Here is a 23,212-nt window from a genome sequence, read left to right as displayed (position 1 = left end):
GGATGACAGACACACATAAAAGACGCGCCAAGAGGTGTGAAATTCACTCACCGCCGCCCGCTTTCGATGAAGAATAAGGAGTGGATGAAGGGAGACGTAGAAGACGAAGGAGGCGGTGGGAGGGAGGAGGCGAGTGACTCCACCGCTCACACGCTCACATCCTCCCCGCCCGAGGAAGCTCTCAGTTCGGACTACAAGCCGCGCCCACCCCGCTGCCATCTCCTTGACAACAATACAGTGCGCTTTACTAACTTTACTCATTGCAAGAAGTTGTCAGTTACAAGTAGGGGCAGGGGTGAAAGTGGCTAGAATTTCTTGCCGGAACTCCCCGACGTGAAGGTCGCCACGGAGCCAGAAATTTTACTTATTTAATTTTTCCCCCCTTTCATTATTATTATTATTATTATTTTGGTAACACTTTATAATAACTATCCGTTTTACTAGTTAATAGATCATTAGTAAACTGTTGATAAATGATTTATTGTTGATTTGTGAAGTATTTGTTAACAGTTAAGCATTTACAGGGTGTTCTTAACCTGAAACACAGTTTGTGTAGAAACGTTTCAAGTTTTTGTGTGTAACATTTGGCATTTCTATCTTTTAAGGTTGAGAAATGCCGTTCACTTCAAAAGAAAAGGCATTTTGATAAGGCATTTTGCAGGCAGCGCTCATGTTGCATATTTATGAAAATCTGCCATAGAACCAACAAATATTTGTACTTTTCTTTGTATATTTAACCAATAAAACTTATGACCTTCAACATAAAGCGTATATAGTTTTATTAAGATCCATTAACTAGCATGGGCATTTAGAATGGGGTCAACCATATTGGAACACTCTGCAAATGCTTAACAAACTGTTAACAAATACTTCACAAATAAACAAATCATTTATCAACAGTTTACTAATGATCTATTAACTAGTAAAACGGATAGTTATTATAAAGTGTTACCTTTTTTTGGGTGGGGGGGGTCAAACTTCTTAAACTACTGAAATGCAAAGAAAACTGTTTTAGCACAGTTATTTCTATAACACATACAAAAACTAATTTTCATTCAAAATTGTATTTTTTCAATGATTTGCAAAATAAAATGTAACAAAAGCAGCAATAACCCCAACCTCCATCTCCTAATTTTTATTTTCCCTCATTTCCTCACATACTAAATGCCAAATCTCAATTTTAACTACGTACTTAAGAACATATGACGTATATTAAAAATGAAGTTAATGTAAACATTTACTTTTTTATTAATAATACAGATTTAAGTAACCTACATTCAGAAAAATAAGTACAAATTACTTATATTATGCAGAGTGAAATAAAATATACTAGTATTTTGAATATTGCACAAACATTGACTTTTTTAAATCATAAGGAAATGGGTATGTACTATGTAGCCCAACATAAATGAACAAATATAAGTCCAAAGTTCACATTGACAGCTAAGATGTTCTGAACCTCTCCATCAGAGCAAATAAAACGAAATATGATAAATAATCCTCCTCAACTCTTTCATTACTCTTAAAGATTTGATCCATTTTATGTTGCATTGCCCTTTTTTTGTCGCATCAATTCAACTTTTTTTTTTTTTTTTTTTTTTTTGCTGTTCTAGAAAACATGCACATTTTGACCAATCAGAGCTAACTATCTCTGCTGATCACATGTCAGTATGTCAGCCAATTGAATGGATAAATCAGTCCAGGAGTTTTGCTTTGCTGCGTGCATTCGTACATTGATGTGACTCATCATCGTCAGACTCAGATAACTGCAGCAGCTGGGGAAACCTCCATGCCGTCCGTGGAATAAAATAAATAATAAATATTGTTGGAAACGGATTACGCTACACAAGCACTTTATTATGCTTGTTGTAAACATTTGTGTATGTAAATGTTGATGCTGATGTTGGTAGATTGTTTTCTTCTTGGAGGTGAAATGCATGTGTGGCATCCTAGCATTTTTTGTTTTTTTACATAGCATTTTGACAGTTGCCGTCATATTTTCGGAATCAAAGCACCGTGTACCGGAACAGCATTCCGCCCCTTAATCTTATACTAGAACAGCATTCTGGCCCTGAATCTTATACCAGAACTGCGTTCTGGCCCTGAATCTTATACCGGAACTGCGTTCCTGACCGTTCTGGCCCACTTTCACCCCAGAGTAGGGGTGTGACAAAATATCGAAATGGTGATATATCGTGATACTTTGTATTCCAAAAGGTTATCGATATGACCTGCCATGAATCGAGATATCGTTTTGAAAAGGTGTCAATGTTTAAAAAAAAATAAAATAAAAATGAACCAACAAGTTGCTACCAAAATCTTCCACCATAATAGTGTCTCAGTTAACTCTAAGGCTGCATTGACGGTGCTCGGTGCACAATCCATTTAGACTGGGAACCATAGGCGGAGTTTGACTTTTGGGGCAGGGTGGGGCACAAAATGTTGATGACCCCAAAACGCAGTGTCAGCAAAAAAATTAACTTACAAGAATATTTATAGTAATACGTTGACAATGAGCGTTTTTTTTATTCCCATCATTCTTGAGGGGAATTCTAAATCAGGCTGCTTAGGCAATACTTTTCGCCAAGATCTTCATCCATTGAATATGGTACGCCCGCCGGTGTCGTGCCAATGTAGTGACTCCAGTCAAAAATTGTATCCCCTGGGCGGAACCATATGGAGGTAGATTTCTGTCTTTAATATTCAATCAAAAAAGTTGCAAAAATAAGCAACTTTTTTGATTGAAGTACCGTAATTTCTGGACAATAGGGCTCACCTGACTTTATGCCGCCAGCCACCAAATTTGACATGAAAACAGTATTTGTTCATAGATAAGCCGCAATGGACTATAAGCCGCACTTGTCCTCATTGTATTATGGGATATTTACACCAAAAGATATTAACTGGTAACACTTCATTTGACAAAGGCATTATAAGACTGTCATGAAACCAAATGAACCACCATGAAGCTTTGAACCAATTGGCTGCAAAGCCTTATTGTTTCAAAAATCTTCATTTGGCCATCACTGCTCCCTTGGGGGAGACAGTCAACCTCTGCTGCCACCTGCTGTCAACACTGTTGTCATTCAACATTCCTCCTAGCATGCATTGCAGCACTACAGATGTGAATAACAATCAAAATTCATGTTCTGTGCTAAATATTTTTTCAGTTACTTTTCCAGTTGTTTCATTAATTGGTAGCTATTGTATTTGGTAACATTTTCTTGGATAGTGGTGCCATAATACTGTCATAATTATAACATGACACTGTCATAAGCATTAATGAATGCTTATAATAGATGTTGGTTAATGTCATCCAGCAAATTATCTCACTTTTGAATGGACGTAAAAGATCTGAGCTGGACATAAATGGAGTTAGTGACATAATATGCCACATGACACATATTGACATCTGTCATAAGCATTCAGTAATGCCCATGATATTTGATGGCTTGAGTGTCGAGGGCTGAAAAAGACAAGAAAAAGAGCCGACCTGATCCAGAGGTAGCTTTCTTATCGAGAGCTTTTACTTGTGCGCATTGCCTTATGCCACTGACAGTGACATTCTCCTGTTTCAACAATCTATCCTTTACCACTATATGCCCTGTCTTTCTTATATATTATATCCTCTGGTTGTCTTACGTCTCTGACTGTTCTTGGGGGTAATTTACATTGCTTACATTTTTGTGTAGCGAGTGCAAATGCAACTCAGTGACAGCTGATGAAAACTTTTAATTTTTCCATTAATAACAAATCTTAGTTCTATAATTTATTTACACTTCCCCCTCATTAAAGTTTTTTTTTTTTTTTTAACAACAGAAAAGGTAACAACAGTGGCAGTTTTTTCAGGTCATTCATTGTCAGACAGAAGCAGCACGGCAAAACGCCACGCTAAAAAATAAGTAAAAATATCAAACTGGCTTACCTCTTCATCCTCTGTAGGACCATGGCCCCCAACAAAATGTTTACTGCATATGAAATGTGAATGGTTTCACCTTGCTGGCATTGAACTGGTCTTTTGGACGTCCGCACAAGTTGATCCATTCTGCACATTTTTTCCTCGAAGTTTTTGGTTTCAGGAAACGTATGAAAAAACATCCTTCATATATCGTAATGTCTAGAGTCGTTTCTACAAGTTCCATAGCAGCAGTGTTTACTCGGCATGTTCTTTTTTAAAAGACTACCGGAGAAAACAAGCAGAAATAACATGGATTGTATGCGAGGGCGTGTCTATATTGACCCACTTCCGCATTACGACGTCATGGTCTAAAAATAGCATTCGTGCGGTACGCTATTGGCTAATGACCCGCATGCACGCACGCACACACACACACACGCACACACACACACACACAACCCCGACACAGACAACATGTCGACAACATGCCGCATCCTTCGAAGAAAAGGGTTATTAGAAGTTTTTTTTTGGCCAGCAGCAGCCAGTATAAGTAATGTAAAAAGACGTTAATGTTGTGGAGGTCGGGAACACACCATAAATTTTGCAACTGAAAGTCCGACCTGCATCAGAATTAGCATAGCATTAAACTGTGTGACCTTGCTAACCTGCAAAACTCGGGTAGGAAGCTGTTTAGAGAGAATTGTCCTCCTCGATGTGTTTTTTACTGTTAACATTAAAAGTGCGTATGACACCAAAAAGCATGTTTATTTCATATTTCACGCGGTGTTTTATGCTCCTGAATGAAATGGACCGCTTGGATGTGTGTGGAAGCGATCGTTTTATATATTCAATTTCTGAAACCCGCGCCATGGAAATAAGTTATTTCCGGCTCCAGTCTCGGGTTTAGGACGAATGCGAATGTGACGTCACCCGGGTCAGCATCTCACAACACAGCATTGCTTTAAAGCATGCAGATGGACTGCGGATTCATCTGATTTTGCGGATTAATTCGTTTATTTTTTGCATCACGCCAGCCAAACGGCTGCGAGCTTCTGTGGCTGCACCAGGGAGAGGCGTGTAAGCCTTTTTGGGTTTCAGAAAGTTCCTGTTCACCCTGAGGTCGGCCAAAACAAGTGTGTGACAACTGTGAGACCTTTGGACTTACAAGGAAGTGAGTAAACATCGTTTTTTGTATTATGTTAAATACTGGGATCATGGCACACGTTTGAATACCAAGGTGGCTTGCATTTTGTGGCTGACATGCTCCTTGTCCCCTTGGCCAACGACCGGCAGCTTGTCGCACATCCCCCCGCCGGGAGAGCACCATACTCGGCTTATTGCCCTCTTCGTGTGCCTGTTCTGTCAAATTTTCCATCCAATCAGAAATTGCAAGTTCGTGTTAAAAATGGCCGCGAATACGGCGATTAATAAGTAAACACAACAAACTTTCTTTAAATAAAGGACTATTTACTTACATTTGATCATGGATGGGCATGTAGAAAAGCTCTCCTCAGACACATTCTGCCATGTTAGCTGCACAACAACTGCAGCTGCTCTCCTATGACTCTCTCGCTGTTTACGTCTTCACCGTGTAGTAAAGCATTATTTTGCCATATTCGTGTTGACCAGCTACGCGCTCCTCCGATGTCGGCGGGTTTGTCCGGCGGTCATTGTCCAGCTGCTTCCCCGCAAACGAGCCCTTTGCCCTAAGCAGGGTAACGATGAGCTATGACTTGCTCGCCGCCGGGCGGATTGCCGTTCGGCAAAAACAATCGACAACCCCGCCGCCGTGTGAAATGATCCGGGCTAGTTATGTGTGACTTTTCGGTTCGAAGACTTTGAAATATCACTCGGTACGGGTTAGCATGTCGTTTAGCTGTCACGCCTCTTGGTTTGTTTACATTCTCCGAAGCCGGGGCAGGGAAATGACAAAAGCCCGAATAACTACGGTGGCATAAAATTTCGTTCAGGAGGTGCGACAGTAAAGGTGAAGTCGACAGTTTTGACCATTATGGAGTAATTTTGCCATGTCGTACTGAATAAATGCCTTTTTATTATTTCATATACCATCTAGCACAAGACTGTTATTTGTCATGACCATACTATTTATTTAGCTATTGGGCAAAAATACAGTGCCTTGCAAAAGTATTCGACCCCCTTGAATCTTGCAACCTTTCGCCACATTTCAGGCTTCAAACATAAAGATATGAAATTTAATTTTTTTGTCAAGAATCAACAACAAGTGGGACACAATCGTGAAGTGGAACACCATTTATTGGATAATTTAAACTTTTTTACCTAATAAAAAACGGAAAAGTGGGGCGTGCAATATTATTCGGCCCCTTTACTTTCAGTGCAGCAAACTCACTCCAGAAGTTCAGTGAGGATCTCTGAATGATCCAATGTTGTCCTAAATGACCGATGATGATAAATAGAATCCCATGTGTGTAATCAAGTCTCCGTATAAATGCACCTGCTCTGTGATAGTCTCAGGGTTCTGTTTAAAGTGCAGAGAGCATTATGAAAACCAAGGAACACACCAGGCAGGTACGAGATACTGTTGTGGAGAAGTTTAAAGCCGGATTTGGATACAAAAAGATTTCCCAACCTTTAAACATCTCAAGGAGCACTGTGCAAGCCATCATATTGAAATGGAAGGAGCATCAGACCACTGCAAATCTACCAAGACCCGGCCGTCCTTCCAAACTTTCTTCTCAGACAAGGAGAAAACTGATCAGAGATGCAGCCAAGAGGCCCATGATCACTCTGGATGAACTGCAGAGATCTACAGCTGAGGTGGGAGAGTCTGTCCATAGGACAACAATCAGTCGTACACTGCACAAATCTGGCCTTTATGGAAGAGTGGCAAGAAGAAAGCCATTTCTCAAAGATATCCATAAAAAGTCTCGTTTAAAGTTTGCTACAAGCCACCTGGGAGACACACCAAACATGTGGAAGAAGGTGCTCTGGTCAGATGAAACCAAAATTGAACTTTTTGGCCACAATGCAAAACGATATGTTTGGCGTAAAAGCAACACAGCTCATCACCCTGAACACACCATCCCCAATGTCAAACATGGTGGTGGCAGCATCATGGTTTGGGCCTGCTTTTCTTCAGCAGGGACAGGGAAGATGGTTAAAATTGATGGGAAGATGGATGCAGCCAAATACAGGAACATTCTGGAAGAAAACCTGTTGGTATCTGCACAAGACCTGAGACTGGGACGGAGATTTATCTTCCAACAGGACAATGATCCAAAAAATAAAGCCAAATCTACAATGGAATGGTTCAAAAATAAACGTATCCAGGTGTTAGAATGGCCAAGTCAAAGTCCAGACCTTAATCCAATCGAGAATCTGTGGAAAGAGCTGAAGACTGCTGTTCACAAACACTCTCCATCCAACCTCACTGAGCTCGAGCTGTTTTGCAAGGAAGAATGGGCAAGAATGTCAGTCTCTCGATGTGCAAAACTGATAGAAACATACCCCAAGCGACTTGCAGCTGTAATTGGAGCAAAAGGTGGCGCTACAAAGTATTAACGCAAGGGGGCCGAATAATATTGCACGCCCCACTTTTCAGTTTTTTATTTGTTAAAAAAGTTTAAATTATCCAATAAATTTTGTTCCACTTCACGATTGTGTCCCACTTGTTGTTGATTCTTGACAAAAAATTAAAATTTTATATCTTTATGTTTGAAGCCTGAAATGTGGCGAAAGGTTGCAAGGTTCAAGGGGGCCGAATACTTTTGCAAGGCACTGTACTTGGATAAAATGAATATCCTGTAAAATATTGGAGAGACTGAAACAATGACATTTTGCGGCTCTCTTCGTCGCATTTTCCTCGTTCTGAATAATTCCCCCTCAATGGGTTGACGTCATCCCTCTGTTGGGGACGCTAGAGCCCTATAATGATAGGCGTGGCTAACCGGCAGATTAAAAAACTAATGTCTCGTCATCTGCGCTTCGTCAAATTGTTGTATATAGTCGGATCGTCTCAAAATATGATTCTAATTCACATAATAATGCTATCAAGACTTTTTTTTTCTCCTGTCGTACGCACTTTAATTAAAGTGTGAGAAATGTAGTGAACCGAGGTTTACCCCCTTCTTCCCAATTTTCGTTTTTATTTTATTTATGTGTTCTTAAAGCAGCCCAAAGACGCTTTCATTTTTTGTTTATTTTGGCTGTGATTGTTGACAAAAGCAGTTGTTTTTACCCGAAAGAAGGCTAAATTTTTATTTATTTTTGTTATTCACGTTTTTTCAGTTATATTTAATTTTTTTATTTAGAGAGAAAATGTTGAGTGGTCTCAAGACAAATGTTTATTGTTTTGCATTCGTGGATAGTTAAGAGATTTTTTTATTAAGTGTGTATGTATTGTGTATGCTAATAGAATTTATGTTCAAATATTGCAATTGAAATTTGCTGATAAAACAAGACATTTATTCTGGAAGTTTTCAAAATGTTTTGTTAAAAGAAAGGTTTGAATTGAATGGTCAATCACCATGAAAGTTAGATTTATTTTGCATTGATCATTTAGTGTCCCGACCAATGCCTGTATACACTGTGGTGGTCCAATTATTAATTAATTCTGCTACTATAGTACAGTATACAGTATAGTACTGATCTCACACTTTATTAAATGGATTCACTTGATTAGCGCTTGTCTACCTTCAAATGTCTGTAAACAACAAATATTTCAAAAACAATATTTTGTTACTCCTGTAACAGTACTTATCCTTTATCCTGACTAACTACTGTTTTTTTTTACACCAGCAAAAGTACTTACTGGTATCACATCTCATGAAGTTTTCCAAAACTGAAGTAAAAGTACTAATATCACTGATTAGTCACCAAAAATGTGCTGTTTCTTCATCAGAAATAACATAGTAACATACAGGAAAAAGTAATGTGTAACTTCAATAAAAGTACTGTGCCTTTGTGACAACAAAGATTTAACGGCAACTTAAAGAAAACCACGAGAAAATACGGTGAAAAGCACTGGCGCCGCTGTGTGGCCAAAAATAGGAATTAAATGAAATGCCAATGTCCTAGATTTGATTTTGACTTTAATGTCACTGAAAAAACCTGATTGAAAACTCAAAGATTCATCAATAAATAATAGCATTTAAATATACATCCCCTCTCTTTTTCTCCTCGTAAGAGTAAAATAAAACAACCAGCCTGGCAACTGCTGTGAAAAATCCAATACAAGAGCAAAAGCACACTGGGTGTAGATCAAAGTGAGTCCGACGTGCTCACGGTGTTTGTGGCCGACAAGAGCGAGGAGAACAGTGAATCGGACCTTTTCGACAACACTTCTGGATCGCCTAGTTCTGCCACCTGCAGGGTTAGGAGTAACGGTTTGGAGTCAGTCAGTGGTTTAATACATGGAAATTGTGTGCCTCACCTTTCCATTGTCCATGACCAGAATGCGGTCGGCATTCATGACTGTGTTGATACGGTGGGCGATGGTGAGCATGGTGCAGTCCTTGAAGGCATCTCTGATGGTGGTCTGGATCAGGGCGTCGGTCTCGGAATCGATGGACGCCGTCGCCTCATCCAAAAGAATAATCTGAAGATTAGATACATTTCATTTTACATGGTAATTACATTTCATTGAGGAGAAAAAACCCTTCTGTAAGGAGAATTCGAAAGGATGTGGTTGTGTTCCAACCTTGGAGTTGCGCAGCAGCGCTCTCGCCATGCACATCAGCTGCCGCTCCCCGACTGAGAAGTTCTCTCCATTCTCAAACACCTGTGCTTGAAGTTGACCCTCCAGTTTGTTGATCTGCAGAGACATAGTCCTACTTTAATCCATTCATTCATCTTCTAAATTGCTTATACTCACGAGGGTCACAGGTCCTACAGTGGGGAAAATAAGTATTTAGTCAACCACCAATGGTGCAAGTTCTCCTACTTGAAAAGATTAGAGAGGCCTGTAATTGTAAACATGGGTAAAACGCAACCATGAGAGAGAATATGAAAAAAAAACAGAAAATCCCATTGTTTGATTTTTAAAGAATTTATTTGTGAATTAGAGTAGAAAATAAGTATTTGGTCACCTACAAACCAGCAAGATTTCTGGCTGTCAAAGAGGTCTAACTTCTTCTAACGAGGTCTAACGAGGTCTAACAAGGCTCCACTTGTTACCTGTATTTATGGCACCTGTTTTAACCCATTATTGGTATAAAAGACACCTGTCCACAAGCTCAGTCAGTCACACTCCAAACTCCACTATGGCCAAGACCAAAGAGCTGTCGAAGGACACCAGAGACAAAATTGTAAAACACTGGGTGTAAAGAAATCAACTGTGGGAGCAATTATTAGAAAATGGAAGACATACAAGACCACTGATAATCTCCCTCGATCTGGGGTTCCATGCAAGATCTCACCCCGTGGCGTCAAAATGATAACAACGACGAGCAAAAATCCCAGAACCACACGGGGGGACCTAGCGAATGACCTACAGAGAGCTGGGACCACAGTAACAAAGGCTACTATTAGTATCCTGCACTGCCAGACGTGTCCCCCTGCTGAAGAAAGTACACGTCCAGGCCCGTCTGCGGTTCGCTAGAGAGCATTTGGATGATCCAGAAGAGGATTGGGAGAATGTGTTATGGTCAGATGAAACCAAAATAGAACTTTTTGGTGGAAACACAGGTTCTTGTGTTGGGAGGAGAAAGAATACTGAATTGCATCCGAAGAACACCATACCCACTGTGAAGCATGGGGGTGGAAACATCATGCTTTGGAGCTGTTTTTCTGCAAAGGGACTAGGACGACTGATCTGTGTAAAGGAAAGAATGAATGGGGCCATGTATCAAGAGATTTTGAGTGAAAATCTTCCTTCCATCAGCAAGGGCATTGAAGATGAGACGTGGCTGGGTCTTTCAGCATGACAATGATCCCAAACACACAGCCAGGGCAACAAAGGAGTGGCTTCGTAAGAAGCATTTCAAGGTCCTGGAATGGCCTAGCCAGTCTCCAGATCTCAACCCCATAGAAAATCTGTGGAGGGAGTCCGTGTTGCCCAACGACAGCCCCAAAACATCACTGCTCTAGAGGAGATCTCCACGGAGGAATGGGCCAGAATACCAGCAACAGTGTGTGAAAAGCTTGTGAAAAGTTACAGAAAACGTTTGTCCTCCGTTATTGCCAACAAAGGGTACATAACAGTATTGAGATGAACTATTGGTATTGACCAAATACTTATTTTCCACCATGATTTGCAAATAAATTCTTTAAAAATCAAACAATGTGATTTTCTGGGTTTTTTTTCCTCCAAATTCTGTCTCTCATGGCTGAGGTTTACCCATGTTGACAATTACAGGCCTCTCTAATATTTTCAAGTGGGAGAACTTGCACAATTAGTGGTTGACTAAATACTTATTTGCCCCACTGTACCTGTAATCTACACTGTAAATCCAGTATTTCTTCTACTCACTGAGTCCTTCATATAGGTTCGCTCCAGTGCAGCCCAGATCTCCTCGTCACTGTAGCTGTTAAAGGGGTCCAGGTTGTGTCTGTTGGTATTGACACAGGTGGTCCTCAGCCATTGGCAATCCACAACGCACCCATGACCGCTCAGTTACCTGACTGTGCCGATGAATAGCACAGGATCCTGCGGGATGATGGACAGTTTACTTCGCAGATCTTGTAGTCCAATAGCTGAGATGTCCACTCCGTCGATCAGGATAGTTCCCCCAGCTGGTTCGACCAGCCGGAATAGTGCTACTCCTAAAGAGGACTTACCTGGATGGAGATCACCATGTCATAAAACACACTTTCATTCGCTAATAGCTATAAATTGTAAATTAACTCTAACTGTAGAAGTACAACTAGTTTCTAAACCCTCACCGGAACCTGTCCTTCCGACGATTCCGAGTTTCTCGCCGGCTCGGATGAGGAAATTTAGTCCGTCCAGAACAACAGGTGTGTTCTCTCTGTACCTCATCTTGTAGTCCCGGAAGGTGATGGACCCGCCCGTTGGCCAGTTTTTTGGAATACAAGCATCTTTTTTGTATCTTGCTGCCTCAGACTTACAGCCCTGTTTACAAGAATCTTGGATTTTATAATCCAACTGGGTGTCAGTTCAACAGGTTTTGTCAGATTAAATAAAGATATCTGACCAGGATGTACTCCTGCAGCCTCTCCACTGAGTTGAATCTGGCTTCCACCTCTGTGGCTTGCCTTACCACGTACTGCAGCATCCCTGTCAGCTGCACACACATACATCAGCGGTGGAAAGTAACAAAGTACTCATACTTAGCTACTGTACTACCTGTATGGTGTAGGATAAAGCCAAGCCCTTCAAGGATGGAATGATGTCCTCGTTACTGCTCAGAACCACAAAGAGTGACACGAACAAGGTCAACGTTGCTGCCATGAAGTCAAGCCTGAAAGCCAGCCAACGAGTCCCGGCGTTGAAGAGCAGATAGTGGTTGGAGTTGATGTCGTTCAGGGACTTAAACCTATGACAAAAGAAGAACAAGAACCAATGAGTTGAATATCTAATTAAATAGTAGTGTCGGGCCGTGCATTGTGGACCAGTGTTGTTTTTGGCAGCCCTTCTAATTTTTGTGTTAGTCTTTTGGACGAAAATACTTATTTCAGGGCTGTCAACAGACTTGCAGGGGGCCGGGGACAAGAGACCATTATGCCCCCCCGCCACTGGCCTTGTCACGACAACATACGCAGTACTTTTAACGCTTTGCAAGCAATGACAGTGTAAATTTTCAAATTATTTGAGATGGACAGTTAAATTCAACAGACCGTAATGTGATATGACACAAAATAAACAAACAATTTCCATCTATTGTCCCATGTAGGCTACAATACCATACAACTGAGAGTGCTATGCCTGCCTGCTAAGCAACAAAACAGTATGACTAAACATCCTGTGCCTGCCCCCTCCACATCCCTGGGGTTATAAAGCCCTCAAACAGTGATGCGCCTATATTTTTTGACAACAAAGACATTTATAACATCAGTGAAATCCAGTTTTTGAGCAAGCTCACGCTCAATGGAGAGAATGGCTAGGTTGTTAAGCCTGCCCCGCTATATGGTGGAGCGTAGGTAGTTTTTTATTATTTTCATTTTACTGAAGGCTTACTCTCTCCAGCTACAGTCACTGGCAAAGGCAAGAAAATGCGTGTGCGAGTCTGTTCAGCCTTGCGCACCTGCTCACCACAGACTAACATATATTCCTGATCTCCCATCACCTTCTCTCTCCTCGGTTCAACGCGAGCAGCATGTCTTGTCATACCACAGCTCAATAGGCTACAAGCGGCCGGTGACAGACTTGAATCGTGCTTTAGTCACTGTGATCGCGAATGTAAACATTCAGTGTTAGCGCTTAGCGGCTGTTGTTCACTTACCGACATCAGCGTCCACAGCCAACTCTAGCCCTAGTTCTCTGGTTTCTTGTCCCCCTTTTAAAAACTTCATCATTTTTTCTCGTTCACCTCTATGATCTTCATCTCTTTTTCTTTTCTTTTCTGCACACCCGATTTATGACGACTCGCTATGTTTAGAGTTTGTAACAATGACAGATTTTAATTTCCCGCTTCAGGGCACGTACGTAGTGTAGCCTTAAGTGCGCAAGAGCGGGCTCAAAAAATTCTCTGCTAAGATGGTGGTGGTGGTGGGGGGTATTGGGAAAAAAAGGAAAAAAAATGAATTTGAAATATTTAATGGTAAAGTTTTTAATTATATATCGAGTACAACATAATATTTAATCAGACAATGAGTGAAATAAAATAAAAAATATGTGAATGTAAGGTAAAATAAACTAAGGGTCATTCAGGGACCCCTATGGTCCTGAGGCCTGGGACAACATTAACCCCCCTTTTCGACGGGCTTGCTTATTGTCGTCTTGTTTTTTGTTGACGAAAACTCAAGATTAATTTCATCTAGTTTTAGTCAACGTTTATTGAAAAATTTTTCGTCTGTAAAATTGAAAAAGAAATTGCTTCAAAAATAAATAAAGATTTTCTACTATTTTGAATGAACGCCAACTTGGTGACAATACACACTCAACAGGAAAATAGTACATTACTTTCAATAGATTATGCCACCTGGATGCCACAAACTGTAAAAAATGGTCTGAGTTTAAAGCAGAAATGTGAAGTAATTTCATAACATGCCAAATAGGGTCACAATTAAAGTAATTAAACATTGTTCAACAAATAAAGCATGAAAAAAATAATTTATATGTTGTATATTTGACAAAATAATCGCGTTTCCGAAGTTCGAGCCTGAAAGGGGACGAACCCGGAAGTGATACGTCACACAGGGAACAGCGATGGCAGCTCCATACATACGGCCGCCATACAAAGCCCTTCAAACAATGATTCAAACACCGATATAAGCGATAGATGGAGCGCAAGGGAGGAGATCCAAGTTTTTGAAGAGTTGGAGGAAGAAGAGGAGGTTGGAATTTTATGTTGGACCTAACATGTATTAGCCAGACGTTAATCAGGATGCAAACAATGTGCCTAGACTACCTGACATGGAATGGATAAAAGAACCATCGAGATTACAAGATTGGTAAGATATAAGCTGTTATTATTTTCATGATTTGAAGATGCAGGCATTTGCACATAATTTTGTGTTTTTGTCTATCTGATGACATTGTTAAAAAAAATAATAATCAGACTTCATGTTCATTTTGGCAGATCCGGCAGCTCTCGTACATATAACATAATAATATAAAAACGTTGGGGGGAAAGAAGGAGATGAGTCGGTGATGGCTTTCTCCACTTTATTGTGGCAACAATAAGAAAACAAAATAATAGCGGACTGCCGCCACATTCGACCGCGAAGTTTTGCTTCTCGCTGATCTCCTCCTCGCCTCCTACTACTCCAGCGTCTCTTAAACGGATCGTGCATAGTGTCTTGTTATGAGCTTTTTGTTTACAAATGTATCGAACACACGACGTGCTGACAATTATGTTTCTTTATTAACACATGGAGCTAACAGTATGAACACAGCTTGGGGCTCTCGGCAGGAAGTGGCGTCTAATGGCGTGAGGAAATGTAGTTTTTTCACACAAGCGAACAGATTACAAAGCACCACTTCAGTGTTGTCCCGAGACTACATTTCCCATGATTTACTGCGTGACCTGCGCGCTCGCTGATTCGCTGCCAGACATTAAAACCAACACGCATGTTGTTGTCACCTGTCAGCGGCTCATATACGTAAAACACAAACTAGAAGGCTATCAAGCGATCACCGTGAAAGAAACGCCGAACCGTACAAATGCAATGCAATGCTTGAAGCATGAAGGTGGAAATACATAATGCAAATACAAATAAATGTGCACAAACTCATCGGCGGTGTGTGTCTCTTACGGCAACGTGACCGTGAATTACCGCGACGCCGACCCGCTTATATGCACATCCACACCCCTTTCCTGATTGACAGTGGATTAACTCTTTCGGACAAGATCGTTGATGACGCACAATTTAAACACGCTTAACCTAGCGAACGCAAAAACAACTATGATCGGGGATTGCTACGAGTTAACTTTCGGCTAATGTCGCTAGCTTATACTGTTCATATCACAACAGTTGGCAGCTCTGCTTTGACAAAGTCATCAGTCATCTATCCAAAAATAACACTTACTTTTTGGCAAATCCTTGATCATAAGCAGACCGGTTAAGGAAGCAGGCATGTTCGAAGTGTTTAAGCAGAGAACACTACTCGATGATGGCGTGAAATTCATTCGCTTCGTGCGAACGAAAGATGTCCTGCTATCCTTTGGCCACTCATACAACTTTTCGTTTGAGTGAGAACAAAACATCGCCACACACCGCCGTGGCATCTTACCGAGAAGCAATGCAACAAACAATACTGTTCGATGGCGGACTTCCCTCGCACTTCTAGGTGTGACGTAATTTCCGAAGATTGCCGAAGAAAAGCATTTTTGTTGTCAAGGGCGTTGCTATGGGTTAAACAAAGAATCTGGAAGGGTTGCGTTAAAAAAAATTATGAAAATATGCTTATAATTGTTTAGCCATTGATATTATTCAAAAACATGGTTGGCCAACCTTAGTTCACATTTCCGCTTTAAAAGGACGCTCGCTGTTAGCATTAGCATAAATGCTAACGCGAATGCTGTGCTAACGCTAAAAGTTATAATTAGTGTGTGATGATCACTCAGCACGGACCTTTAAAGGCTAAAGCAAAATTGCATATTCTATCTGGCCAGGAAAACAAATCTTACCATGTGTGCAAGCCTGCGGCGAGCCTATAGATGACGTCACGAGTGACACAACCAGACACTGCTACGATGCAGGCTAACTACACATAAAATGTCTCACATAGTGAACATGCCACGGCAACTGGCGCATTTTCGTCATTTGTTCATCAGACAAAAACTGGCACTCGTCTCGTTATAATGTAGTCTCCCAAAGCACATTTTTAGCTGGTTATGTTATCGTCATCGTCATGAAAAAAGTGTTCATTGACAAAATATGTTCGTTGTCGTCATCACTGACGAAAACAACCGTTGTGGACGGGCACGTTCAATATCAAACAACTGATCGTAAAAGTTGACTTACAGCTTGATGTGGCTGTCTCTCAAGTTATAGGCATGGATGGTGCTGAGGCCCTGCAGAGTGGATGTGGTCAGCGAGATGCAGGGAGAGCGACTGATGTTCTCCATCCTCTTCATCAAGCGGATGCTTCTTTGGAACATGCTGCGGAAACGACACATTTTTAACTCTTTATAGAAGATACACAGAATGGATTCTATTTTTCCGAAATAGAGTTAACGCACAAGAGCATGAGGGTGAACAAAAGTCCCATGATGAGCACAGCAATGAGCATAGGCGGGAAAACAGCCGAGATGATGATCACAGTGCAGGCCACCAGCAGCGCGAACTGCAGGAAGGGGTCCATGTGAAGTGGGAGAACACTATCAAGCTCCTCCTGGTCTTTGGAGAAGCGGTTGAGAATGCGGCCTGTCGGTGTGGTGTCAAAGAAGCTCATGGGACTGGCTATAATCTGGTGTTGAAAAAATAATTTGCATTATTTACACTGCCATTGACAAAAAGGACAGACGCAACCAGGGGCGGGTCCGGAAGGATGGTATGGGGTAGCAACTGCCACCCTATAAGACAGGCTTGCCACCCCAGTCGACACCAATTAAATAAAAAAAAAAAAGCTCCAGTCAATTTGACATTCACTGCCATCAATTAAGCAGTGGTGTCAATGAGGATCCTTTCAATAAAATGGATTGTATGAAGCAGGGCCGGAGTGGGACTCATTTTCGGCCCTGGAATTTCATGCCTCAGACCGGCCCACTCATTTAAAATTATGTCATTATGCATACACGTGTTAAGTTCAGTGTTCTCTAAAGCCGTGTACTGTAATTCTGTGTATTCCAATTCAGTGCAGGTCATGGTTGTTTAACAAGGTGGCTTTATTTTAACAAGTGCAACACAACATATTTTGAACAAATTTAAAAATGGATTTTAAAAAAAACTATATTAAATGATACATTTGAAAAATAAATTAGGCCTGTCAAATGATTAAAATTTTTGATCGAGTTAATTACAGCTTAAAAATTAATTGTAATTAATCGCAATTCAAACCATCTATAAAATATGCCATATTTTTCTGTAAATTATTGTTGGAATGGAAAGATGAGACACAAGATGGATATATACATTCAACATAAGGTACATAAGGACTGTATTTGTTTATTATAACAATAAATCAACAAGATGGCATTAACATTATTAACATTCTGTTAAAGCGATCCATGGATAGAAAGACTTGTAGTTCTTAAAAGATAAATGTTAGTACAAGTTATAGAAATTTTATATTAAAACCCCTCTTAATGTTTTCGTTTTAATAAAATTTGTAAAATTTTCAATCAAAAAATAAACTAGTAGCCCGCCATTGTTGATGTCAATAATTACTTACACAATGCTCATGGGTGCTGAAGCCTATAAAATCAGTCGCACCCAAACGCCAGCGGAGGGCGGCAAAACTCCATAAAGCACAATTAACAAGTGGGCATGTCATTGTACTGTCATTTAAATCTGTCTGAGCAGGGCATGTGCGTTAATTGCGTCAAATATTTTAACGTGATTCATTAAAAAAATTAATTACCGCCCGTTAACGCGATAATTTTGGCAGCCCCAAAATAAATGAATAAATAAGACCTTTTCTGCAACATCAAATATTAACAAAATGAGTGCTTACAGATAAAACAAACATAGCAACATAACAATATGAAAAATAAAGAATACGTATTGCACATTGTAACAACTTCTAATGATACTATTATCCATTTTCCATTTCCACTTTAAAAACGCCACGTAATTGATTATATTAATTCTAATGTTCACTCGCTGAACGACATGGCAATCCTACCATCCAGCTCTGCACCTGTGGTGTGTTCATTATGGCTAATGCTTGCTGCTACATATCCCTTGTGAGGTGCTACAAGAAGCCAAAGTTTCCACAATTACATATTGTCGTATCACACGGTGCAAGTTGCATTTTATTCGCCATCTGGCCTTACCACTTTCGTTGTAATCCTCTGTAGTTTGAGGCAGCAAGGTCGTTGCATGAAAAAAATTAGCTATTTTCGCGCATTTTGCCGATTCTTTCACGAGTGCTTTTCTCTTTTTAATTCTTATTTTTCAGCGCCACCCTTGCTCTTTTTATCCATCCGAGCACCGAGATAGCAGCTAATTTGGCTCAATACAGACTACAATTAGGGGGCGGAGCTGCATGCTGTATTTTTCGTCTGCACACGTGAGGATGAGTCTGGAAAAAAAAATAATACTGTTTTTTTTTTTTTTTAAGACGGCCCACAGGGACAGCGGTAACAGAATGTAAGTTATACTCAGTGACACTGTCATAAATAAATACCAAACAAAAAATGATAACAGTGTAATTTTTTTTTTTTTTTTTTTTTAATAAAACGCGGACCGGCCCATCTGGCCGGCCGGCCCTTCTGGAATCGTCCAGAAGCTCCCGATTAGTCACTCCGGGCCTGGTATGAAGCTAAGTTTCTCAATATCACTTTGTAAATATCACTTGGGCCTTTTTGTAGTGTCTACATATGGTTTCTTACCAAACTCTGTTTCAAAATGTGCACATATCTGCCATACGTTGACACTAGTAGTGTAACAATTAATCGATGTATATGAATACAGTGATCCCTCCTTTTTCGCGGTGAATGCGAACCCCCCTCCACCCCACAATAATCGAAAACCGCGAAGTAGAGGTGGAGCTTAATAACATGAAAAAATATATATTTTGAATGTATTTATTCTGATTTAGCATTGGAAAGAGATACATATAAGATGTTTTTCCCTTTTTTTCCCCAAAGTGTAATAAAAAAAAAAACCTTTTACGTGTACATATATTTCAATAAATGGTTTTAAAGCACTTCACTTGTATTAATTGTGATGAGTTTTAAACATGTTACACCAAAATATTTTTTAACAAGAATAACGTAGAAAAAAGCTTGTCTTTATCAAATGCTTCATTGAGTGAGTCCAATCAAATCCGCTAATGCTGTTCACTTACACACACAATGAGTTGCCACAGCACACTTCCGCTCGTGTTTAACAAGCGAAATGATGATTGACACAGCAGCGCCTTAAAGTTAGCGCTCCCAAGCTTCTCTGGCAAGATCAAAGCTTCAACGCCTGTTAACAAGCAAACTCAGTCTTCAGCTGCCTGCTGAGCAAGAAAAGCAGCAGGAGGGAGAGTGAGGCTGTACGTGATCGGATCGGGACATCTCCATAAAATACTGTTTTTTTTGTTTGTTTTTTTTTAATTGAAAAAAAAAATCAGCGATGAACTGAGGGCACGAAGTTTGAATCACGAAGTAGCGAGGGATCACTCACTGTATATCAATACAGAAGTCGGTATATTGAATGTATTTACCTATAAATGTATACACAATTGAATGTAATTCAATCAAAATGTAAAATGATTATACCGTGCTGGCCCGAATATAAGACGGCCCTGATTATGAGACGACACCCTTTTTCAAGACTCAAGTTTGAAAAAAGACTTTTTGAACACCAAATTAATTTTTATACAGAAAATAATTAAAGTACATCCGAAACAAATGATTATAACAATATATTTGACAGAAAAAGCATGTTATTTTGCCTCATTCAAACCTTAATATCTGAGCATTTAAATATGTGAACTAAAGTGCAATCACATTCGTAAATGAATGGTTTCTGGTTTTTGAAATGTATATAAACCAATCTATTGTGATAAAACAACAAAATTGCAATAACTGCATTCACCATCAAAGTGAAGTCTAACTGTAACTGTAGTCTTGAAAAAAATCTGAATAAGGAAAAACATTGCAATAAAAAATTACAAACTGGTTAAACTTGAGAGAAGCTGAGATCTGTCATGACAGAACATCGCTTCAATGATATCTGGCGCCATCCAGCGTCGCGAATGGGTATAATGTCTAGACCGCGAATATAAGACGACCCCCTCTTTTTCAGTCTTATTTCAATGCAAAAACACTGTCTTCTATTCGGGCCAATACGGTAATTTCGATATGCCGTTTTGTTAAAAAATAAAATCATAAAAATGTTTTATCAACAAAATTGTCATACACATCAAAACTGATTTGTATTTTGTTTTGCTTAATTAGAACTGATTGTATTAAATGTCTTCGTAATTTTGTATTAAATAAATCAAAGGCATTTTAATCGGATCATCGCAGAATATTGAATCATTGTCCAAAGAATCGATGATGAATTATACTATTATGAAGAATTTGCCACTCTTTTTTAAAAATAAATATTTTGCCACTCTCAAAAAGTTCCTGCCCCCCTTTCGCCACCCTATAAATATTTTTCTAGATCCGCCCCTGGACACAACAGCGAGGTACCTTCTTGACCATGGTGTCGTGGAAGCGACAGGCGGCATTCAAGGTGACATGAGTGTAGAAGAAGCATTTGACAACGGCCAGGGCCACCATGACCACCACCATCATACCATAGATCAGCTGGTAAAAGTGCAGGTCTGGGTTCTTAGAAATGTCTCCCTGGTCTGAAGTGGTCCCGTTGGTTAACTCGACCTGGTAACATTACCATATGCTGAAACCTAATGTACATATGTCAATTTTTGCACGTGTCCTCACCCCACTGCCCTGGCCTAGCCAATAGCTGAGCCACCAGTTGCAGAAAGCTGTGGAGCCGATCATCAGCACCACATTCAGGAAGTTGAGGAAGGTGATGATGTAACCTGAAGAAATGCACCACAAAGTCATGCCTTATGTCTTTGTGTTTGCATGTTGAGTTTCCCACCTCCAGCTGCCTTGCAGTATTGTCTGTAAGTCCTCCAGGAGACAGCGCCCTCTGTGTATGTCTCCTCGCTGACCAGCTGGTCGCCACTCTTCACTGCTGTAATCATCTGACAGACTATAATACAAATAATCAACTATAGTTGCGCACTATTTGTACTCCATATTAGGTATAGAAATTTGGTTTTGGCAAGGGCGTAGGTTTGGTCTCAACATTGGTAGGGACGATATAACAGCATAACCTGCATGTACACTTTTTGCTGGGGGCGGAACATTAATAATTGAACGGGGTCAGGGCCACATTTCTCACGAATATTAACCTAATTTATGGATAGGCGAAATGATCAAAGCAAAATTAATCTGTATTGACTTATACTAACTTTTATGTGAATTGGTTTGCGTGATCCAATGTTCAATTCGAACCTTTTTTTTCAAAAACTACTAAAGAAACATTTTTAAGTGCAAGTCCTTTTCTTAAAAAAAATTGGGAGCTATCAAAGAATGGGTCCACATCTGGGGAACACTGGAGCACCCCTAGACTCAAACTAAAGTATTGCAATATAAAAGTGATTTGGGAAAAAAATCCCAAATGGCGTTGTGTTTGTACGGTTCTGGGGGACTCTTGTCAACTTCCTCCAGTTTTCTTCCGGTTACACAACAACGAAGACAGAGATGGAATGCTTGAATGTGGATATTCAGCTCATTAACATTGGACAACAAATGTTGATCACACAAATGTTGAGGTGCAAGCGACGCAGAAGATGGTTACGGAGGTGTTCTGTCCGACTGTTGATGCCGCACAGAGACTGGCAGTCACATTACGAATTCTAGCCTTGGGTGGAAGCCAGTGCATTCAGCAAGTGAAAAGGGATAAATGTAAGTCTGAACGTAAGTAAAATACTTGAAGAAAAAAAATCTTTCAAATAATGTTTTGAACAATATTCTTGAATTAAGAACATTTCTGACTAACAAGTTTTTCTTTTAAGATTAAATATACAAACTTTTTGCTTAAAATAAGTCTGTTAAGCTTATTTTCAGCTAGCTGCTTTTCTTATTTCAAGAAATCTCAGTGAGTAAAATTGACTTGAAGCGCTGTAGCAGTAGCGAAATTAGTGGAGTGTTCCCCACCTCCACAACATTGACGTCTTTTTACATTACTTACAGAAGCTGCTGCTGGCAGAAAAAACTTCTAATATCACTCGTCTTTGAAGGGGGCGGGGGAGGCGGCAGGTTGTATTTCTGTCGGGCCGTGAATGGGTGTGTGTGTGTGGGGGGGTCAATTCCTCAGCCAATCAAACGTGCGTTTTAGGGGGAAAAACGGACTGGCACATTCTGCGAGTGAAAAGGGGTCACTGTAAGTCTGAACATAATAAAAGTACTGTAATTCACTTAATAATGGTAGGGTCTATTCTATCCTTACAACATATTGGAAGACAATCAAAATAGTTCATATAACTGAACTCATTATAAAATGCAAATAAGGTGGCTTAAAAATTAGTAGGGACAATTTGAGCATCCTGAAAAGTTGGTAGTGTTATGTCCCTACCTACAGTATGTCCTATGCAAACCTACACCCGTGGGTTTGGAGGATCTAAAGAAAATTAAGGATTCTCGACTCACATTGTTGGCTGGTTATTCCTCCCACCTCTTCCTCATCTGTGATTTCGAAGGCTGTAAGAAAGAGCCAATATTAGTAATGTACCCCCAAAATAAAAGTCAAATGCTTCAAAAAGTACAGTAGTTTAGCCTATCTGCTGATTTATGGGATATCATCTGCTTTATTTGTTGTTTTTGTAGGCTCTGTCAAAACCATTTCTAACATGAAAATATTTGTTTAGTGCCATCTTGTGGCCAAACACTACTGTATATTGACGTGAGTGGAAAATGGTAAATGGTGTTACGCTTGTAAAGCGCCTTTCCACCTTTTTAAGGCCCTCAAAGTGTCTCCTCATCTACCTACTGGTGACGCAGCACCAGAACCTCAATTTAGTAAGACAATAATAAA

The 23,212-nt window shown here is 40.1% G+C and overlaps 2 protein-coding genes across 2 annotated transcripts in view; both read right to left on the bottom strand.

The window, feature by feature from the left end:
• LOC130912875 (myocyte-specific enhancer factor 2A-like) overlaps positions 1-6,002 on the bottom strand; it is a 43,722-nt gene extending 37,720 nt beyond the window's left edge. The window contains exon 1 of the mRNA XM_057830975.1: positions 52-6,002. The gene's annotated coding sequence lies outside the window, so the exon portion shown is untranslated. The remainder of the gene's footprint in view (positions 1-51) is intronic.
• A 2,948-nt stretch (positions 6,003-8,950) lies between these two features.
• abcc12 (ATP-binding cassette, sub-family C (CFTR/MRP), member 12) overlaps positions 8,951-23,212 on the bottom strand; it is a 34,009-nt gene continuing 19,747 nt past the window's right edge. The window contains exons 17-30 of the mRNA XM_057841935.1: positions 22,828-22,878; positions 21,212-21,325; positions 21,046-21,149; positions 20,794-20,982; positions 16,684-16,910; positions 16,466-16,603; positions 12,183-12,372; positions 12,031-12,120; positions 11,759-11,948; positions 11,494-11,653; positions 11,346-11,424; positions 9,576-9,689; positions 9,309-9,473; positions 8,951-9,241 (exon numbers count right to left, since the gene is read on the bottom strand). Coding sequence (XP_057697918.1) covers positions 9,137-9,241; positions 9,309-9,473; positions 9,576-9,689; positions 11,346-11,424; positions 11,494-11,653; positions 11,759-11,948; positions 12,031-12,120; positions 12,183-12,372; positions 16,466-16,603; positions 16,684-16,910; positions 20,794-20,982; positions 21,046-21,149; positions 21,212-21,325; positions 22,828-22,878 — 1,916 coding nt within the window. The 3' untranslated portion in view covers positions 8,951-9,136. The remainder of the gene's footprint in view (positions 9,242-9,308; positions 9,474-9,575; positions 9,690-11,345; positions 11,425-11,493; positions 11,654-11,758; positions 11,949-12,030; positions 12,121-12,182; positions 12,373-16,465; positions 16,604-16,683; positions 16,911-20,793; positions 20,983-21,045; positions 21,150-21,211; positions 21,326-22,827; positions 22,879-23,212) is intronic.

This window comes from Corythoichthys intestinalis, chromosome 1, assembly GCF_030265065.1.
Source record: "Corythoichthys intestinalis isolate RoL2023-P3 chromosome 1, ASM3026506v1, whole genome shotgun sequence".
NCBI lineage: Eukaryota > Metazoa > Chordata > Actinopteri > Syngnathiformes > Syngnathidae > Corythoichthys > Corythoichthys intestinalis.
Note: the sequence above shows the minus strand (reverse complement) of the source record. Positions and strands in the feature narration are given on the sequence as shown.